At 41.2% G+C, this 21,401-nt stretch overlaps 1 protein-coding gene across 3 annotated transcripts in view; it reads left to right on the top strand.

The window, feature by feature from the left end:
• Acot9 (acyl-CoA thioesterase 9) overlaps positions 1–21,401 on the top strand; it is a 69,052-nt gene that overhangs the window by 12,848 nt on the left and 34,803 nt on the right. For all 3 annotated transcript variants that reach the window (XM_045140978.1, XM_045140979.1, XM_045140980.1), the window contains 4 exons: positions 3,884–4,054; positions 4,477–4,514; positions 10,814–10,897; positions 11,648–11,751. In XM_045140978.1, coding sequence (XP_044996913.1) covers positions 3,884–4,054; positions 4,477–4,514; positions 10,814–10,897; positions 11,648–11,751 — 397 coding nt within the window. The remainder of the gene's footprint in view (positions 1–3,883; positions 4,055–4,476; positions 4,515–10,813; positions 10,898–11,647; positions 11,752–21,401) is intronic.

A 21,401-nucleotide genomic window follows, 5' to 3' on the forward strand; every position in this document is an offset into this window, starting at 1 on the left:
CGGAGCAAGAGAATTTATTTGAAGTTTACAGATTCAGTAGAAGTTTCCTAATGGCAAAGAAGTTGTCCCCCTTCACCAAATCTACACACAGAGAGAAAAGTCACTAATAGTACCATAGGCAAGTACACTTTGGAACTCAGGCAGAACTCAGGCACTTTGCATGTCTTAGGTTGGAATTTAGATCCTCCTTAGGGCTGGTCCCTAGAATCTATCCCCATTTATACCTCCTTCAGGCAGTAGTCTTCAGATCTAAAGCATAATCCTTAATAAACTACTGAATATTTTGGGAGACATCCATTCAGACTACCACACCCTGTCTTGTAGGTGGAACCCAGATAACTACTGTGACTTCCATATGTGTGCTATGGTACATGCATGCCCATACACACAACATGTAAATAAAATAAATAATTTAAAAAAATAGAGCTGGGAAAATGGCTCAGTAGTTCAAGGTGCTTGCTTTTGAAGCTTGCTGGCCTAGGCTCAATTCCCAAGCTGCCCACATAAACCTGAACCAAAAAGTGGTGCAAGAATCGGGTATATAATTCCCAAGAGGCAAGAGGCCTTGGCACACCCACATCCATACACACACACATATAAATAAAACAAATGTGGTGCACGCTTTAATCCCTGCACTGAGAAGCTAAAGAAGGAGGTGCACTGTGACTTTGAGGCCCACTTGGACTGTAGAGTGAGTTTCAGGTCATTCTGGGCTAGAATAATACCATCTTTCACAAAAACAAAATAAAGCTGAGCATAGTGGCGCACGACTTTAATCCCAGCACTCAGGAGGCAGAGGTAGGAGGATCACCATGAGTTCGAGGCCAGCCTGAGACTACATAGAATTCTAGGTCAGTCTGGGACAGAGTGAGACCCTACCCTGGCATAGTTCTCATGTCCTTTTATCCTTTATGACTTTGATTTCCATGAGGCCAAGGAATTTGTCTTGGGAATTTTCTATATTCTAGACTTCTCTGATACCATTTAACTTGGTTTTCTGCTTTCTAATTTTTTTTTTTGAGTTAAGCATTGATGGCAACAATACTTCATCAGTTATGTTTATACTCCCAACCTTTTAGATCCCCATACCTGTGTTTCTCTTCTCCACCTTAACCTTTCGTTTCCCACCTTTCTGTCTTTTTTTTTTAGTTCTTTGAGGTAGGGTCTTGTTGTAGCCCTGGCTTTCCTGGAATTCACTAAGTAGTCTTAGGCTGGCCTTGAACTCATAGTGATCATCCTGTCTCTGCCCCCTGAGTGCTAGGATTAAAGGCATACACAACCATGCCCAGCTCCCTATCTGTCTTTTAAAAAATATTTTTATTTATTTATTTGCAAGTAGAGATAAAAAGACAGACAGAGAGAATTGGTATAGTAGGGCCTATAGCCACTGCAAATGAACTCCAGATGCATGCACCACTTTTTTTTAAATTTTTTTTGCACCACTTTTTGCATCTGGCTTTACGTGGGTCTTGGGGACTTGAACCCAGATCATTAGGCTTTGCATGCAAGCACTTTAACTGCTGAGCCATCGCTCTAGCCCCCATTCTGTCTTTTGAAATGTTTTCTTTTTCTTAACCTTTTATTCTGCTCCCCAATTTCCTTTGGACATAATATATTTTTCTCATTTGTCTGTCATGAAATTGAAGGTATTTTGGAGGAGATAGAGAACGGTAGCTATAGACAGAGAAATAGAAATTTAGAGCGAGAGAGAGGGGTAGGAGGAAAGCAAAGAATGCATGTACCAGGACACAAAAAATATCTGAAAATTGTCACTCTCTGTTTTTCTCCTCCTCTCTGTGTCTTCTCTTTCCTCTCATGCTTGGAATTGAACCCTGGGCCTCACATGTGCTAGGTGAATGCTCTATTGAGTGAGTTATGTCCTTAGCCTCCATGCGTTGTTTTTTTTTTTTTTTTCTCCCATTTGTATATGCTTGGGTCCATCTCTCTGTACTTTTTTTTTTTTCAAATTCATTTTATTTTATTTTATTTTCACAATTTTTATTAACATTTTCCATGATTATAAAAAGTATCCCATGATAATACCCTCCTCCCCACACTTTCCCCTTTGAAATTCCATTCTCCATCATATTACCTCCCCATCTCAATCATTGTACATACATATATACAACACCAACCTATTAAGTACCGTCCTCCATTCCTTTCTCTTCCCTTTATATCTCCTTTTTAACTTACTGGCTCTCTGTACTTTTAATTTGATTCCAAATATCCTATAAACCAAGGGCCTTGCTCATACTAGACAAATGTTCTACCATTAAGCTACAGGTCCAGGGTAAATAAACATTTTATTTATTTATTTATTTGACAGAGAAAGAAAGAGAGAGAGAGAGGGAGAGAAAAAGAGAGAGAGAGAGAATGTGTACGTCAGGGTCTCCAGACATTGCAAATGAACTCCAAATGCGTGCGCCTCTCCCCCTTGTGCATCTGGCCAATGTGGGTCCTGGAGAATTGAACCTGGGACCTTTGGCTTTTCAGGCAGATTCCTTAACATTAAGCCATCCCTCTAGCCCTAAATAAACATTTTTAAAATATTTACTTATTTATTTATTTGCAAGGAAAAGTCAGAGAGGGAGAAAGAGAGTTAGAAGGGGTACCAGGGTTCCTTGCTACTGCATACAAACTCCAGACACATGCACTACTTTCTGCAACTTTATGTGGGTTCTGGGAAATCAAACCCATGCCATCAGGCTTTGTAAACAAGCTCCTTACCCACTAAGCCCTCTCTCCAGCCCAGTAAATAAACATTTTTAAAAGATTGATAAATATGGCTGGGGTGTGGTGGTACACACCTTTAATTCCAGCACTGAAGAGGCTGAGGTAGGAAGATCACTGTGAGTTTTCAGCCAGCTAGGAGATACAGAGTGATTCCAGATCAGTCTGGGCTAAAGTGAGATCCTACCTCAAAAAAAAAAAAAAAAACCTTTAAAGATTGATAAATATGACTTAAGATATTTTTGTAATTTAATAATACAGTTATAATTGAAACACCATCATCGATGACTTATAGGATACTACTTACAAATGAATGTACTGTAATGTGATTGTATTCCTCTCCCATTACCCTGGTTTGTTCCCTCTCTCCTACCTCTCTTCTACTAAGCACCCTCTTGCCAAGTAGTCCTTCTGTTTTGATGTCTCATTCCTTTTGTGCTCTTTCATTCTCAGTGTCAAAATGTTGATGGCTTCAGTATTGTACAGGTCTTGTGGGGCTATAGACAACCACCATGAGATCATGAGTGCACTGGTCACTTTATGTCTGGATGCCAGTGTCCCAAAGTACTGCTTCCCACCCTCTTCTTCCTCAGTGTTCTCTTACCTTTGGAGAACATGATAGAGATGTCTCATTTAGTGTTGGGCTATCAGCAGCTTATTTTCAACACTTTGATGAATCTTGAATTTCCTCAGTCTACCACTATCTCCATAGAGAAGCTTCTGTCTGGCCAGCAGTGAAAGTAGCATTAATTCTTCCTGCCACCTCCTCTGCAATGTTCTGTGTGACCTGGAAGATGTGACGGAGATGACTTGTCCAGTGCTAAACACTGAGTTTTCTCTTCTTCTCATCACCTTGATGAGTTTTGGATTTCCTCAGTAGAGTGAATAATCTTTTGACCAAGTTGAGTATACACTCCATTTGGGTTTATCTATCACTTCTATGTGTATACTTCTTATCTACATACCTAAAAAAAATGTCACCAGACATGTTCATGAAACATGTTAATGGAAGGGAGGAAGGTGGAGAAGATGAGGTAGGTTCACATCCCTCCTTTCTTCCTGTGATGGTATCTATCTGGCCTGTGGTGGGAAGTTGATAGAAACGTGGGATAGCACTACTCATGTTTTATGAAGCTTCACCTTTTCTTCTCAGAGACCATGTGAAAGCAATGGAGGAAAGGAAGTTACTTCATACTTTTTTGGCTAAGTCACAGAAAGCATTACCACCTAGGAAAATGAAGGACAGTTTAATTGAAGTTCTCTTGCCTTTGGGCAGTGAGCCTGAATTACGAGAGAAGTACTTGACTGTTCAAAACACAGTAAGGTAACATGGTGCTATTTTCACTTGCGTTATTTGTCTTTATTTTATTTCCTTTTACAAGAAACACTTTGAGATATAATTCATATACCATAATCTATTTAAAATGTATCATCCTGTAGTTTTTAGTATATTAAGAGAGTTGTAGCGGGCATGGTGGTGCACACTTTTAATTCTAGCACTTGGGAGGCTGAAGTAGGAGGAATGCCACGAGTTGAGGTCAGCCTGGGCTACAGAGTAAATTCCAGGCCAGTCTGTACTAGAGTGAGACCCTGACTCAAAACAGCCAAACAAACAAACAAAAAAATTTGTGCAGCACAACCACAATCGATTTTAGAATATTTTTCTCATTCCACAGTGCATTAATTATCTTTTAAAGGGAGAACATTATGGTTTTAATGTAATTCTCTTTTTGCTTTATTTCACAGATTTGGCAGGATTCTTGAGGATCTCGACAGCTTAGGAGGTACTGGTATTACTTTAGTACCTCTCATACATCGTTGTAGTCATACATTGAATCCGGTGACTAGAAAGGGCCTATTTTTTGTTTTTTAACCTGCATATGTGAGAGTATTTGAAAGGAGCAAAAGAGAGAAAGAGAGAGAAATTTTCATTTCACTTTAAATTTTCATAATTTTTTCTTGTAAATATAGATTTTTATGTGGCATATGTGTGTGTGTGATATGTGTGTGGGGAGTGTTCATGTGTGTGAATTCAGGTACACACGCGTGTGGAGGTCAGAGGACAACTTCAGGTATTGTTCCTTGCCTTCTACCTTGTTTTAGGCTTTTTTTTTTTTTTTGCTTTTTTCTTTTTTTTTTTATTACTGGGTTCTCCAGGTGCCCTAGCTCATGAGCTTTAGGGCAGTCCTCTGTCTCCAGCTCCCTTCTCACCCTGTGCATGCTGGGATTACAGATGCTAGTGCTATATAGCATCCAGGTTTTTTATTTTTATTAAATTTAATTAATTAATTGTTTATGAGAGAAATGAGAGAAAGAGAATGGGTGCACCAGGGCCTCCAGCCAGTGCAAGTGAACTCCAGATGCATGTGCCATAGTGTACATCTGGCTTACATGGGCATGGGTTCTGGGGAGTTGAACCTGGGTCCTTAGGCTTTGCAGGCAAGTTCCTTAACCACTAAGCCCTCTCTCCAGCCCTATTTTTTTTTTTTTTGTTTTTTTGTTTTTCGAGGTAGGGTTTCACTCTAGCCCAGGCTGACCTGGAATTCACTATGGAGTCTCAGGGTAGCCTCGAACTCACAGCAATCCTGCTACCTCTGCCTTCCGAGTGCTGGGATTAAAGGCGAGTGCCACCACGTCGGCTTCCAGCCCTATTTTTTTCTTTATTTTTGTTTTTTAGAGGTAGGTTCTCACTCTAGGTAAGGCTGACCTGGAACTCACTCTGCAGCTCCAGGCTGGCCTCAAATTCAGAAATCCACCTACCTCAGGCTCCTGAGTGCTGAGATTAAAGGTGAGCCATCACACCTGGCCCTAGCATCCAGTTTTTGTGGGGTCTGGGGATCATACTCCCATGGTTGCACAGCAAGTGTTTTAGCTATTGAGCCATCTCTCCAGCTTCAGATATGCTTTTCTATTTAATGAAGTAATAATCTGAATAAGTAATTGTTTTTAATCTGTTTTGGGTGCTGGGGATTGAACCTAGGTCCTAAAGCTTGCTAATGTGTGCTGTACCACTGAGCTGTGCCCCCAGCTTTCTGATATTTTTTTTTTAAAGAATCTTAAAAGTTGCAACGACCACATGAAGATTTTTTTTCCCTGAATTATGTAAGTTTCTGACAGGTGGCAACACCTTGTCCAAATATTCTAGTATATATTTTCTATGAAGAAGGACTTTCTCATATATAACCATAGTACAACCACCAAAATCAGGAAATTAACACTGTCTAATCCTTGGGCCCTATTCAACATTCACCCATGGCCTTTTATTACAGATGGGTGTAGTACAGAATCACAGGCTGTATTTAGTAGTAGTATTAAAAATAATTCCTTGGTCTTTCCTTGACTTTCATAATAGTAACCCTTTTGTTTTATTTAATGCTTTATTTATTTAAGAGGGGGAAGAGAGAGAATATGAACAGACCTCTTGACACTGCATATTTGTCATTCCTTCTCCAGTTGACTCCACTGTCTTTAATATATTCACTAACTTGATAAGTTCCCTGTGTGTAAATAGTTTCAGAACCACCACCCCTAAGCCCTTACAGCAAGCACTCTTCTTCCCTCACTTGGTTGGACTCTAATTCTCCATTATTAGGTCCCATCCTTGTGGTGTCACTCTCTTCATTGTGTTCAGGCTACAGATGTTGCTTTTGTCTCCTTCTGCATGAATGTCCTCATCACTTTGCTTGAGCTCCAGCACCCTTTGTTAGCCCACTGTCCCAGGCAGAAACCCTCTTCCCCTTGTTTGGGCCACAATATGCTGCTACAGCCTGCCTTGCTTGCTCCTACCTGACCTGTTGGAAGGGATTTGAAGAAAGATCCTAATAGCACATAAAGCATAATCATAAGCCCACTGATAGGGTTACACCTAGCTACCTTTTCCTCTGGAGTAAATGATCCTACTTAAAAATTCTTATTTTTAAAGCCGGGCGTGGTGGCACACGCCTTTAATCCCAGCACTCAGGAGGCAGAGGTAGGAGGATCACCATGAGTTCAAGGCCACCCTGAGACTCCATAGTGAATTCCAGGTCAGTCTGGGTCAGACTGAGACCCTACCTTGAAAAACAAAAAAAAAAATTCTTATTTTTAAATAATTCTTTTAAAAACTACATGTGCATGTACATATGTATATCTTATTTTGATTTACTTATCTGCCCTACCTGCACAAATTCCATTGTCATTACCCTTCTTTTTCTACAATGCCTTCCATTTCTTCAAAGGACTCGTATCATGCAGGCTTCCTCCCTTATATCCCAAGCCTTTTCAAACTTTACCTTTCCCTCAAGTTATGAACATGTTAAGATTCTGTTTCTCTCTTTGGTTTTTCAAGATAGTGTCTTGCTGAAGCTCGGGCTGCCCTGGGATTCACTGTGTAGTCTCAGGATGACCTCAAACTCACAGCAATCCCCCTACTTCTGCCTCCCAAGTGCTGGGATTAAAGGTGTGTGCCACCACACCCGGCAAGGTTCTCTATCTTAAAATAAAGACCCTTTTTCATTATAACATCCTGAAAAGACTGCCTTCCTCTTGTACTTCATTGCTAACTTTCTGGAAGGAATTAGAAAAGTTATTTGCTCTCATTGCCCCTATGTCTGACCTGTTATTTGTCAGACTTTTTTTTTCCCTGTGCAATTGGAAGTGCTCTTTCCTCACTCACTATCAGTCCCCTCATTGCACAACTTGATGAATACTTTCCACAGGTTACTCGACCCTCCCCCCTTGTCATTTCTAATATTCTCCTACTAATTTTTGGTATCTGGTCATATTTCCTCTTGCCTCTCTGGCAACTTCTTACCAGTCTATATTTAATATTTTATTGAAAATTTGTACACCAGGTTAAAAATACATTGACATTCAAAATTTTGTTCACAGAAATGACATAGCAAGACAGTGAGCAGAGTCTCTAATTGGCTTGGTCACTCATTTACTTACTGATTTAAAAACATCATAAGACATTGATAATCAGAATATGCAAGAAGCTTTTCCCAGTCTTTCTTGTAGGTTCCTTGTTTCCTATGTATCCATTAAATGTCATTTATTTTCTGCCCTTTTGGGAGGATTAACTTTTTACATTCTGCATAAGTAATCTCATTTATATTCAATGTCTTCACTTACTCTCAGTATACTGAATACTTATAAAGCCATCCTCCTTCCTTGAGTTCTAATCAATTTGTCCTCCTGTCTGCTGGCTATCTTCATTTAGAAGTGCTGTTACATTAGCCTTCTCAAATTCATCCTATTGGCCGGGAGTTATAGATCACAGGTAGAGTGCTACTTAAGCATGCATTAAGCCCTGGTTTGAATTCTCAGCACTGCAAAAAAAAAAAATATCAACAAATTGGAAATGGCCCATTCTTCCTATATTTTCTTTTCTTTTTATTTTACTCATGTAAGCTAGAAACTTACATTTAATCAAACCTTGTCAGGTCTACTTATTAGGCCTTGGATCTTTTCATTTTACTACTATTTCCCTAAGTCAGACCCACATGATTTCTTTTCTGGGAACTAGAAGGGTTTTCTCTTCTTTTTTGCACATGTGCACCTGCATGTGTATGTTTGTGTGTCTAGAGCATTGTAGCATGGTGTGTAATGTGTGTGTAGTGCATTCATGTGTATATGCAGATGTGTGCACCCCATGCATGCATGTGCAGAGACCAGAGAATGTCAGGTGTCCTCTATCACTTATCCACGTGTTTTCTTGAGACAGTCTTTTACTCCACTTGGAAATTCCATTTTCACCAGTGATTCTGTGGTCTCCACCCCCATGGACTGGCATTCGATAGGTGGGGCCATGCCCAACTTTTTATTTATTTATTTATTTATTTTTGAGGTACGGTTTTGCTGTAGCCCAGGCTGTTCTGGAATTTACTATGTACTCTCAGGCTGGCTTCGAATGGGATTAAAAGCATGGGCCACAACACCCAGCATGCCCAGCTTTTATGTGGGTGCTAGGGAATCAAACTGTGGTGGTCCCAGGACCTTATGCTTATGTGGCAAGCACTATTACCTGATAAACTATTTCTCTCCTCCTTGCAAGGCTTAAAATGTGTTTTTTTTTCAGATTTTTTTTTTATTAGAGAGAGAGAAAGAATTGGCACACGAGGGCCTCTAGCCATTGCAGTGGAACTCCAGATGCATGTGCCACCTTATACGCATGCATCACCTGTGTGTCTGGCTTACATGGGTTCTGGGGAGTCAAACCTGGGTCCCTATGCTTTGTAGGCAAGCATCTTAACCACTAAGCAATCTCTCCAGCCCTGATTTTAAAAATTTGTTATTATTTGTGTATGTGCATGTGCACAAGTGCATGCCATAGTACACATGTTGTCAGAAGACAACCTCATTTTGTCAGTCCTCTTCTACTTTGTTTGAGACAGGGTCTCTCTTACTGTTGTTTGCCACTGGAAAGGCCAGACATATTGGTCCACAAGCTTCAAAATTCTCCTGAATGCCTCCCATTGCCATAGGTGTGTGTGCCACTTTGTATCCAGCTTTCCATGGGTGCTGGTGAGCTGAGCTCTGGTTGGCATGCTTGTAGAGAAAGTGTCATTAACCACTGGGCCATTACCCCAGCCCCAGAAATATTTGTTTTTTTTGTTTTGTTTTTATTTTTCGAGGTAGGGTCTCGCTCTAGCCCAGTCTGACCTGGAATTCACTATGTAGTCTCAGGGTGGCCTCGAACTCATGGCAAACCTCTGCTTCCCCAATGCTGGGAATAAAGGTATACACCACCATGCCATCCCCAGAAAAAAATTTAAATGGGGTTTCTTACCTTTAGCTGAGTCCTTGTGATCTGTGTTTGCCTAATACTGCTAGACTTGTCTTAGATCTTGTATTTTTTTTTGTGTGTGTTTTTGTTTTTAGAGGTAGGATCTCACTCTAGCTCAGGCTGACCTGGAATTCACTATGGAGTCTCAGGGTGGCCTTGAACTCACAGTGATCCTCCTACCTCTACCTCCCGAGTGCTGGGATTAAAGGTGTGCGCCGCCACGCCTGGCTCTTGTCTTTTTATTCTGATTTAGGCACTATGTACATTTCCATGGAGTGGTGACAAGCCATGCATCTGGGCTTTGGGGTTTAGATTCTTCACTAAATCTAAAATTGAGGGAGCAATCAGAGCAGAGTATCCTCAGATCTATTCTGTTTTTAAAAGTCTTAGATGCCTGGTGTTGTAGTGTTTGCCTGCAATCCCATTACTTAAGAGATTAAGGCAAGAGGATTACAAGTCTGAAAGCAGATTGGCGTACATATGAGGTCTTTCTTTATCTCTTTTCTAGGCATCATGGTTCACACTTGTAATCCCAGTACTAAGGAGATTGAGGTAGGAGGGTTGACATGAATTTGAGGGATATGTAGTGAGTTCCAGACCAGTCTAGGCTGTAGTAAGAGACTCTGTCTCGATGAACCAGAATAGAAGTATTTGATCCTAGAAGCAGATCACTTCTAGACTACTAGGGGTTTATCTTTAAAATGAGATGATTATTTTATGAATTTCAGGGAGAAAATTGTATATGTTATAAAATATAGGGGAAGGGGACAAGAAAAGGTAATGAAAGGAGTTTATGATCAAAATACACTATGTACATGTATGAAAATTGTCAACATGTATGAAAATTGTTCAACAGCTGGATGTGGTGGCACACATCTACAATCCTAGTACTTATGGCTGGAGAGACGGCTTAGCTGTTAAGGTGATTGCCTGCAAAGCCAAAGGACCGGGTTTGATTCCGCAGTACCCACATAAAACCAGATGTACCAAGGTGGCTTCAGGAGTTCATTTGCAGTGGCTGGAGGCCCTGGTGTGCTCATTCTTTTTTTCTCTCTCCCTTTTTCTCCCTCCCTCTCTCAAATAAATAAATAAATAAATAAATAAATAAATAAATAAATAAATAAATAAGATAACCCCAGAGCTTGGGAAGATGAGGAAGGAGGATTGGCATGAGTTCCAGACCAGCCCAGGCTACAGAGTGAGTTCCAGGTCACCCTAAGCTAGAATGAGACCCTGCCTCAACAAACAAAACAAAAATTTAAAAAAAAAGAAATAATTCTGCTTTTCCATTATTTATGCTTTCCCGGTTTCCTACAGTTCTTGTTTGCTACATGCACACCAAAAATCCTTCTCTCAAGATGTCTCCTTTATCGATAGTTACAGCCCTGGTGGACAAGATTGGTAAGCAATATCAGCTTCTATGCACACTTAGAACTTTTAATAATTAAAGTAGGGATTGTTCACTCGGGACCCCTCTTATTTTGCAGGAGCTTTGCCGTCTTTCCTTCTCATAATTTTGAAAAGACCCCAATCTAGATCTCTAGGTAGATCTATTTTCTGGAGCCCTCTCCTGCCTCCTCTTTTGGGCAAGAGTGTGGCATTACTTCTTTTTTTAATTTTTACCTATAATCTAATAAAGTCTTCCTAAGCTTCAAAAAAGATTTTTGAAAGCTGGGCGTGGTGGCGCACGCCTTTAATCCCAGCACTTGGGAGGCAGAGGTAGGAGGATTGCCGTGAGTTCGAGGCCACCCTGAGACTCCATAGTGAATTCCATATCATCCTGGGCTAGAGTGAGACCCTACCTCGAAAAACCAAAAAATATATATATATGTATTTTTTAATAATTACACGGTATTATTGAGCTTGGAGGAAATCCTTTCCTTTGGGGAATTTTAATGCATATATGAAAATAGTTAGCTGCAGTATAGTAATATATTAATATAATTAGGTAGAAAGGTTTGCATGATTTCTTTTTTTGTATTCTATTCATTGTCTACAGTTCTCAAAAAGACATACAAATTTCTTTTGTATATTAAAATTATTTTAGTTTTGGAGATAAAAATGTAGAATATGCAACTTTTCAAGTGAAATTGTCCACTTTTTAGTATGGTTTGGATGTACTCTTTTTGTGTGTGTGTGCTTGTTTTTCAGATATGTGTAAGCAGAGCTTAAGCCCAGAACAGGACATTAAGCTCACAGGCCATGTTAGTTGGGTTGGGAAGACATCCATGGAGGTGAAGATGCAAATGTTCCAGGTATGTGTATACCTAAAGATTGTCTACTGTTCAAATACAACCAGCTAGTTTCAGTGGAAGAAAAGTTCTGTGTTCATAGATAGGCATAGACAGGTAGTTCATGTCATATAGATGTTAGGTAACATCTTCCTTTTAGATAAAGACTGACATATTATTTGATATATGAAATTAATATTTATGTATATTAATTATTTGTAATCATGTAATCCACTAAGGTGCTTGTTTCTTAGTTTGTCCAAGAGGGTTTCCCACCAGTCTGAATTATGTTATTGATCACTATCTTACTTTATTGGGATTGCTATACCACAAATGGGTTGGCTTAAATACCCCAGACATTTGTTTCACAGTTTGGAGGCTTTGGTTCTTATTTTTATTTATTTATTTATGAGAGAGAGTAAAAGAAATAATGGGTGCACCAGGGCCTCTAGCCACTGCAAACATACTCCATACACATGTGCCACTTGTGCTTATGTGGTTTCTGGGGACTTGAACCTGGGTCCTTAGGCATTGTAGGCAAGAGCCTTAACCACTAAGTCATCTCTCCATCCCACTCTGGTTCTTACATAAAGAGGTCACTAGGGCCTTGTTCCCTCTCAAATTTTAGGAAAGTATCTTTGCAACTTCTTGGATTATGGTGGTTTTCTGCCTCTGTCATTGCATGACCTTCTCATGTATCTATGTTTCTTTTGTAGGGATGATAATCATATTGGATTGAAGTCCCATCCTATGCCAGTATGATGTGATTTTTTTTTTTTTTTTGGTTTTTCCAGGTAGGGTCTCATTCTAGCCCAGGCTAACCTAGAATTCACTATGTTATCTCAGGGTAGCCTTGAACTCATGGCAATCCTCCTACCTCTGCCTCCCGAATGCTGGGATTAAAGGCCTGTACCACCACGCCTTCATTGAGTTTTTGGATACAGGGTTTTCTCTAGCCTAGCCTAGCCTAGCCTAAGACTGTCTCTGTAATTGAGGCTGGAGTTGATTTTCTGATCCTCTTGCTTCCAGCTCCCAAGAGCTTGGATTATAGGCATGTGCCACTATACCAGGCTTCATCTTTTCACTTTTTAAAAACCATATTTTTTATTTGAGTGAGAGAGAGTGAGTATAGGTATGTCAGAAGGTCCTGCCACTGCAAATGAACTCCAGATGCATGTGCCACTTTGTGCATCTGGCTTTATGTAGGTACTGGGAAATTGAATCCAGTCCTTTAGGCTTTGCAAGAAAAGTGCTACTGAGCCATCTCTTTAGCCCATCTTTTTACTTTATTTTTATGTATTTGAGAGAGAGAGAGAAAAAACAGCAGATAAAGAGAGAATGGGAGTGCCAGGGCCTTCCGCCACTGCAAATGAACTCCAGATGCATGTACCACCTTGTGCATGTGGCTTATGTGAGTCCTGGAGAATCTAACCTGGGTCATTTGGCTTCGCAGGCAAGTGCCTTAACCTCTAAGCCATCTCTCCAGTCCCTCTTTTTATTCTTTTTAATTTTTAAAAATAGGGCTGATATTTTAAAAAATATGTTATTTTTATTTATTTGAGAGAGAAAGAGACAGTGAGAGAGAGAGTGTGCCAGCACACTAGGGCATCTAGCCACAGCAAATGAACTCCAGATGCATGTACCACCTTGTACATCTTGCTTACATGACTCCTGGGGAATTGAACCTAGGTCCTTTGGCTTTATAGGCAGGCACCTTAACCATTAAGCTATCTCTCCAGCTCTCATTTTTATTCTTTTTGAATCATGGTTTTACCCTGTAAACTAGCCTGGCTTGTAACTCACTATGGGACTTAAGGCAGTCCTTCTGTCTCAGCCTCTAAAGTGTTGCGATTACAGGTTTGAGCTACCACACGTAAATTTTATCTTAACTAATTATGTCTATTTCCAAATAAATTCCCTCTCATGGGTCTGGGATTTAGGACTTTCATGTATTTTGGGGAGGGGAGGTGGAGGGCACAATCCAATCCCCTGTGTGTGTGTGTGTGTGTGTGTGTGTGTGTGTGTGTGTGTGTGTGTGTGTTTGGTGTGATGTATGCACATGAATGTGCTCATGCAGTGTCCTGTGTGCTCAACTATAGCAGGGCGCACGGTGCACTTGCCTGCAATGGCTGGAGCAGAGTGTCAGGTGTCTCACTCCATCACTTTTCCACCCATTCTTATTTGAGCTGGAGTCTAACTGATCCCAGAGCTTGCTGTTTCTTTTACAGGCTCTAGTAATTCTCAGGTCTCTGCACCCCTATGGAACTGGGGTTATATGTATATGGCCACACCCAGCTGTTTATGTGGGTCCTGAGGATTGAACTTGACCAGTCTCTCAGGCCTTCTCAGGCCCTCATGCTTACACAGGAAGTGCTCTTAACCACTAGCCCATCTTTATAAGCTCAGTATTCTTTTTTGTTTGTTTAGTTGTGATGAAGCTCATACTCAGGGCCTTGGACATGTTAGTCAAGTGCTCTGCCACTGAGCTCTACTCCCAGCCTCCAATTCCTGACAGACATAGGATGGCATTTAGGAACAGAAGAACTCAGAATAGCTACTATAAACAAATGAAAAAATTTGACAAGAAAAATCTGAAAAAAAATTCTTGATTAATTCCTAGTCTGCTTACTGTCATGAATGGTGGATTCCTGGCTTAGGGTTTGCCTTCTGGGGAATCTTGACAACTCAAATCTTGGACAAATGGCTTAGGGAAAAAAAAATAGAGGAACTACTGAGAGAGAGCTAATGAAAAAAAATAGTGTCATTTAAATAAAAACTTTTTGAGACATGCCGTCATGTAGTCCAGAATGGCCTCAAGCTTACTATGTAGCCCAGGATAACCTCCAGATTCTGATCCTCTTCCCTCTACCTTCCTGCTGGGATTGCAGGCATACACCACCATTCCCTGTTGTATGGCTTGCTGGGGAACTAAACTAGGTCTTTGTGCATGCTAGGCAAGTCCTCTTCCTCATGAGCTAAAACCTGTTTTAAGTTTGCATTCCTTTTGGTTATTTGATTAATAACTCCTGACTTGAGTAATCCTTTTTATGCCAGAGAGGTAGTAGGGGGATAAGCCTTTTGTCTCTGGTTTGGGTATCCTAAGTTCTGATCCCAGCTCTGCTGCTCCTTAGACATGTGGCAATAGACAAATATTTATCTGAGCCTCTGTTTTCTCAATGGTAACATGAAAATGGTCATGGTATCATGTTATGATTGTGGTAAGCGAGAAATGAAGAGAATGTGATATGATGCCTGTCACTCGGTAACTGTTGTTGGCAGTAATGCTATTATCAGTAGTACTGAGGTGGTCCCAAATCTTCAGGATTAACCTCACACCATTCTGGGTACCAGTTATATTTATTACCTTATCATGGTAGCCACACTTCAGTGCCTTACAAAGTTTCCCAGCCTTCTACTTTGCCCAGCTCCAAACCTTTCTGATGGTTTTAATTTTTGCCTTTCCTGTGTACCTTTTGCCAAGTCTTGACATGTGGTAGCCACACCAACTCACCTGAATCTTTTCTTCCTTACACCTTTGGCCTCCAATGTTTTATTCAAGTCTTCCCTCTAGTCTGTCCTCTTTCTGTGGATTTGCCCATGTTTACCAGGGAAATCATGCAAAGCTGACCTTGATATCAGTTCCTTTCTCAAAAACCTCAGTGATAGCCGGGCGTGGTGGCGCACGCCTTTAATCCCAGCACTCGGGAGGCAGAGGTAGGAGGATCGCTGTGAGTTCGAGGCCACCCTGAGACTCCATAGTGAATTCCAGGTCAGCCTGGGCTAGAGTGAGACCCTACCTCGAAAAACCAAAAAAAAAAAAAAAACAAACAAAAAAAACCTCAGTGACCATTGACTGTGGATTGAAATTCAAAGTCCTTTGATTAGACCCCCCAGGTGACTATGCCTAATAAATTAGCTCTAGCCTACCTTCCCAAGTGTATTCCCTTCAAGTCACTATTACTTCTTTTTCCTTGAACCCAGGGCCATGAGTGTGCTAAGCAAATGCTGTACCAATGAGCAACGGTCCTAGCTCTCTTTCCTTCTTAGTGCTCACTGCTGGTCACTGGGTAGCCTGTGAGTAGAAAGTCGTATGAGTTTGTCCAGTGTTTGGCACTAGTAAGAATCCCTTATAATAAATCACAATTTAAATATTCAGCAAGTTAATCTCTGTTTATGTCTTTTCCTTTGGTTGAAATGCCTTGTACTCTGCTCTAGGTATCTTCATTCCTATTATGCTTTAGGGTCACTTCATCTTTTAAAAACTGCTATTCATTTATTTGTGCACATGTGTGTATGCACCATGGTCTCATTGTTGCTGTGAGCAGATGCCTGTCTGGCTTTATTTGAGTGGCTAGGGAATTGAATCCAGGCCAGCAGCATTTGCAAGCAAGTACCTTTGACCACTGATCCATCTCCCCAGCCCCAGGGGTCACTTCTTGCTTGACCTCTTCCCTGATTCTTTGAGCCTGGAGCATACATTGCTCTCTTAAGACCTGCTCTCTCAAGATGTGCTCTCTGACTGTCTTTCCTGGCATCTGCTATTCTGCTCCCACAGAACTGTGTACAGTTATCTTTCCCACTAGACAGTATAATACTCAACAGCAGGACCTGCATTCTGAGTCGCTCAACACACTTCTGAACATCCATTCATTAAATCCATGTGGCAGTTATTTATTCAGTACCTCTTCTGGGCTGGGCATATAACATTGAGCAAAACAAAGTCCTTTTCTCTTAGAGTTTATATTCTAATAGGTCTTATGAATGATTTAAATCATTCACTCACTGGAAAGTATTGATGCCAATATTTTCACTGAGTATTGACAAGACATATGTGAATAAAAGTGATAATGGTCCACAAGGATTTTACCACAGAGTAAGGAGACAGCCACATAAATAAATGATTGTGATATATTATTACACAGTGTTTCTCATCAGGGCCACTTTAACATTTTGTCCAGAAAATTGTTTGTTCTGTAGACTTGCATTATGAGGTGTTTAGTGCCCTGATTATTCCCTGTATTAGTTACTTTTCATGTTTCCATAACAAATACATGACAGAAGCAATTTAAAGAGGAAGGATTTATTTAGGCTCATAGTCTCAGTGGGATTCCAGTCCATGCAAGGAATGTTCATGGCATTTTTAAAAAATTTGTTTTATTTTTATTTATCTATTTGAGAGCGACAGACAGAGGGAGAAAGAGGTACAGAGAGAGGCAGAGAGAGAATGGGCACTCCAGGGCCTCTAGCCACTGCAAACGAACTCCAGACACATGTGCCCCCTTGTGCATCTGGCTAACGCAGGTACTGGGAAATCGAGCCTTGAACTGGGGTCCATAGGCTCCACAGGCAAGTGCTTAACTGCTAAGCCATCTCTCCAGCCTGATCATGGCATTTTTGGCACTGAGAGTACTGTCAACAGACAGAAAGAGAGCACAGACCAGAAGAAAAGATAACTTTCAGGACCCATGCCTAGTGAAGCATTTCTGCTAGCTAGGGCCCACATTCCAGAGGTTTCACAACTTCCCAGAACAGTGCCACCAGCTAGGAATCAACTACTCAAGGACATGAGCCTCTTTTCACATAAAGAGAAGCACACACACACACACACACACACACACACACACACACGAGCATGTTGGGGACATTTCACATTCAAGCCCTAACCCTTCACCTATGGCCCCTAAAGGTTCAAAGGCATTTCCTAATATAAAACTTATTTAATGCAACTTTAAACTCTTCATAGTCTGAACAATTTCAGCTCTGATCAAGAATTCCAAGCCTCTGTCAAGAGTCAAGGCAAATTCTTAGCTATGAGCCCCTGTAAAATAAAAATAATATATCCATACTCCTATTATACAATTGTACAGATTAAACATTCTTGTTCCAGAAGGAATAGACAGGAGGATAGCAGCGTTGAAATTTAGCAGGGAAAACATTAAACGTCGTAACTTCATGTCCAGCACCCAAGGCACATATTTTCATTATCTGAGCTCCACTAGGCTTGGGCAACCCCCACAACTATGGCCCTATTGCCTGTGGCATATGTGACCTTTGTCTTGGGTTGGCCCCACTTAGTGATTTCAGCTTTGCTCAGCAGATGTTCCATATTCTTGGCTGGGGTCCTTATTGGAACCTAAGCTTCACATTCACAGTTTCACATAACTTCCTACGGATCCCCATGTTGGAAATGGTCTCATGGCCAACATTTTTTTTTTCTGGAGCCTTGGTGTAAAGTTCCATGATTCTGCCACTCTTTTTTTAACTTTTTTTTTTAACAAACAATCCAATTTTTTAAAAATTCATTTATTTATTTATTTGAGAGTGACAGACACAGAGAGAAAGACAGATAGAGGGAGAGAGAGAGAGATGGGTGCACCAGGGCTTCCAGCCTCTGCAAACAAACTCCAGATGCGTGCACCCCCTTGTGCATCTGGCTAACGTGGGACCTGGGGAACCGAGCCTCGAACTGGGGTCCTTAGGCTTAACCGCTAAGCCATCTCTCCAGCCCTTTTTTTAAAAAAAATTTTTATTGTTGTTGTTTAATTTTATTTATTTATTTGAGAGCGACAGACAGAGATAGAAAGAGGCAGAGAGAGAGAGAGAATGGGTGCGCCAGGGCCTCCAGCCACTGCAAACGAACTCCAGACGCATGCGCCCCCTTGTGTATCTGGTGAACGTGGGTCCTGGGGAATCGAGCTTCGAACCGAGGTCCTTAGGCTTCACAGGCAAGCGCTTAACCGCTAAGCCATCTCTCCAGCCCCCTGTCACTCTTTTATTCTGCCTGTCCACATTAGTCAGTTCTCTATAGTAACAGAACTAATAGAATGGATTGGTATTAAAAAGGGAATTTATGGAATGGGCTTACAGCAGTCCAATAATAGCTGTCTGCAGGCTTGAAAGTTGAGAAATCTGGTAGCTGCTGAGTTCATGTGGCTGGATGCCTCAACAGTCCCAATCCAGCACTGACACCCTGAAGGTTTCCTGGAGAGCTATTGGTCTTCAGTCCATGCTAGAAGGCTGAGGAAAGTTGGTTCCAATGCCGAAGAAGAATAACCAAACAAGATAGATGCACATACAAGTAGCACAGGCAGCCAGGTGGGAAAAAAAAAAAAAAAAGATGGGTTTTTTTTCCTGTCATAGTGTCCTTATACACATTCCATCACTGGGAGGGCCACCCACTCTGAAGGAAGGACTCACTGATGGAAGGACTTCATCCTTCAGTTAATCCTCCTGGAAGCAACCTCAAAGACCCACATAAGAGAAGTGTCTGTGGAGTCCTAATCTGATCTAGTTGACAACAGAACTTAGCTGTCACACTGTCTTTACAACCTGCACCATGTAGACGATGCCATGTTCTGCTGGTACCTTAAGCTGTAGCTAATTCCCCTTTGACCATGACTGCTGTAGCTTCTGAGTACCTTGGCATGACCGAGCCCAGGAGACTACTTCCCTAGGTGGCCCCATTTGAGCAGGGAACCCCTGAAATGTCACTCTCTTTCAAATGGGTTTTCAGTTTTTTCTAAGTATTTTTTTAATTTGTTATTTACTTGCAAGCAGAGAGAGAGACAAAAATAAACAGAGAGAGAGAAGAATGGAAGGATGTGTGAATGAATGAATGAGTAAATGGGTGTGCCAGGGTACTTCACATGAGCTCCAGGTACATGTGCCTCTTTGTGCATTTGGGTTTATGTGGGTACAGGGGAACTGAACCAAGGTTGTGAGGCTTGCATAAGCAAGTGTCTTTAACCATTGAACCATCTCTCTAACCCAAGTTTTCAGTTTTATACCCTGGAGCCTTTATTTGGCAAAGGTCTTGCCCTCAAAGCATCTTTCCCATTGTGCTAGTGCAGAGTATATGGAGACTCTTTAATGGAGCTAATCTCTAACAGTGTAGTTACTTTCTCACATTTTTCTTCTCCAACTTTAAAATACACTCATGTTTCCTTCCTTGGAAAGTTGCATACTTTTCATATCCCCACATTTTTGCTTGTTTTTCACTGAAACTGACTTAAAGCAGTAAGCACCAATCATGTCACAGCCTGACTGCTATGCTGTCTCAAAAAAAAAAAATCCCCTGCCAATTAAGTTAGCTCATTATTTTTTAATTTAGCCTCACCTAAAAATTAAGGACACGGGCTAGTGAGATGGCTTAGCGGTTAAGTGCTTGCCTGTGAAGCCTAAGGACCCCAGTTTGAGGCTCGACTCCCCAGGACCCACGTTAGCCAGATGCACAAGGGGGCACATGCATCTGGAGTTCATTTGCAGTGGCTGGAGGCCCTGGTGCACCCATTCTCCCTCCCTCTCTCTCTCTCTTTCTCTCTCTCTGTTGCTCTCAAATAAATAAATAAAATTTTAAAAAAATTAAGGACACAGGTTGGAGAGATGGCTTAGCAGTTAAGGCACTTGCCTGCAAAGCCTAAGGACCCATGCTTGACCCTCCAGATCTCATATAAGCCAGATGCACAAGGTGACTTAAGCATACAAGGTCGCATGTGCACACTAGGTGGCACATGCGTCTGGAGTTCAGTTACAGTGGCTAGAGGCCCTGGTGTGCCAATTCTCTCTCTCTCTCTTTCTCTGTCTCTCAGTCTCACTCTCTTACATAAAAAAAGAAAGGATACCAGGCATGATGGCGTACACCTTTAATCCCAGCACTCAGGAGGCAGAGGTAGGAGGATCGCCATGAGTTCGAGGCTATCCTGAGAATACATAGTGAATTCCAGGTCAGCCTGGACCAGAGTGAGACCCTAACTCCAAAAACAAACAAACACACAAAAAAAAGATACACACAAATAGTCAGTTCCTTTGCCAGAATGTAAGATGAGTCCAGTTCCTAAAAAGAGGCCTTGGTCCCATCTGATGACTCAGTTAGTCCTCCTGGAAGAATTCTAGGGCTTCTGTAGCCCACATGTCCATACATTTCTAAATTGTTCCTGCAAACCACTTCCAAAGGCTTATGAACCACATGATCAGGTTTATCACAGCGACAGGCCCACTTCTTAATAGCAATTTTCTGTATTGTTTACATTTCTTGTTGCTGTGAGAACAATACCCTAATGAAGGAAGGATTTATTTTTGTTACCAGAGAATTGGAAAATCATCTTGGTTCTTGGGTGAGGTTGCCTAAGGTTAGAGATACCTTCCCTAGAGCATTTTCCCAGGAGAAAAACCAAATGAAAAACAGAAGAAAAGTTAAGAAAACTTAATGAAAACAGATGAGAGATGGCTCATTGGTTAAAGGCACTTGCTTGCAAAGCCTAATAGGCCAGGTTTGATTCCCTAGTACCCATGCGGAGCCAGATGCACAGAGTGGCACATGTGTCATTTGTTTGCAATGGCAGGAGGCCCTGGTATGTCTATGCTTACTTTTTCTCTCTGTGTCTGCCTCTTTCTTTCTCTCTCTCTCTCAAATAGAAAGATTAAAAAAATATAGTTCAGGGAAAGAATAGCATGCCTTTTGACTAAACTAGGATATAACTAGTTACATTGAGGCTTTGTTGAAGCTGGGAATAAAAACTGCTTCACTCGCAGGATGATGTGAACCTTTGGCATGAAAACTCCACTCTGTCACCTTGGATAAGCTGAGGAAGAAATAACTACGTACTTCATTCCTCTTTTTTATTTGTTTACACTTTGCAGTTCTTTAAGGGCTGTTCTGTATGGCCCAATAGCAG

This window comes from Jaculus jaculus, chromosome X (assembly GCF_020740685.1).
Source record: "Jaculus jaculus isolate mJacJac1 chromosome X, mJacJac1.mat.Y.cur, whole genome shotgun sequence".
Lineage (NCBI taxonomy): Eukaryota > Metazoa > Chordata > Mammalia > Rodentia > Dipodidae > Jaculus > Jaculus jaculus.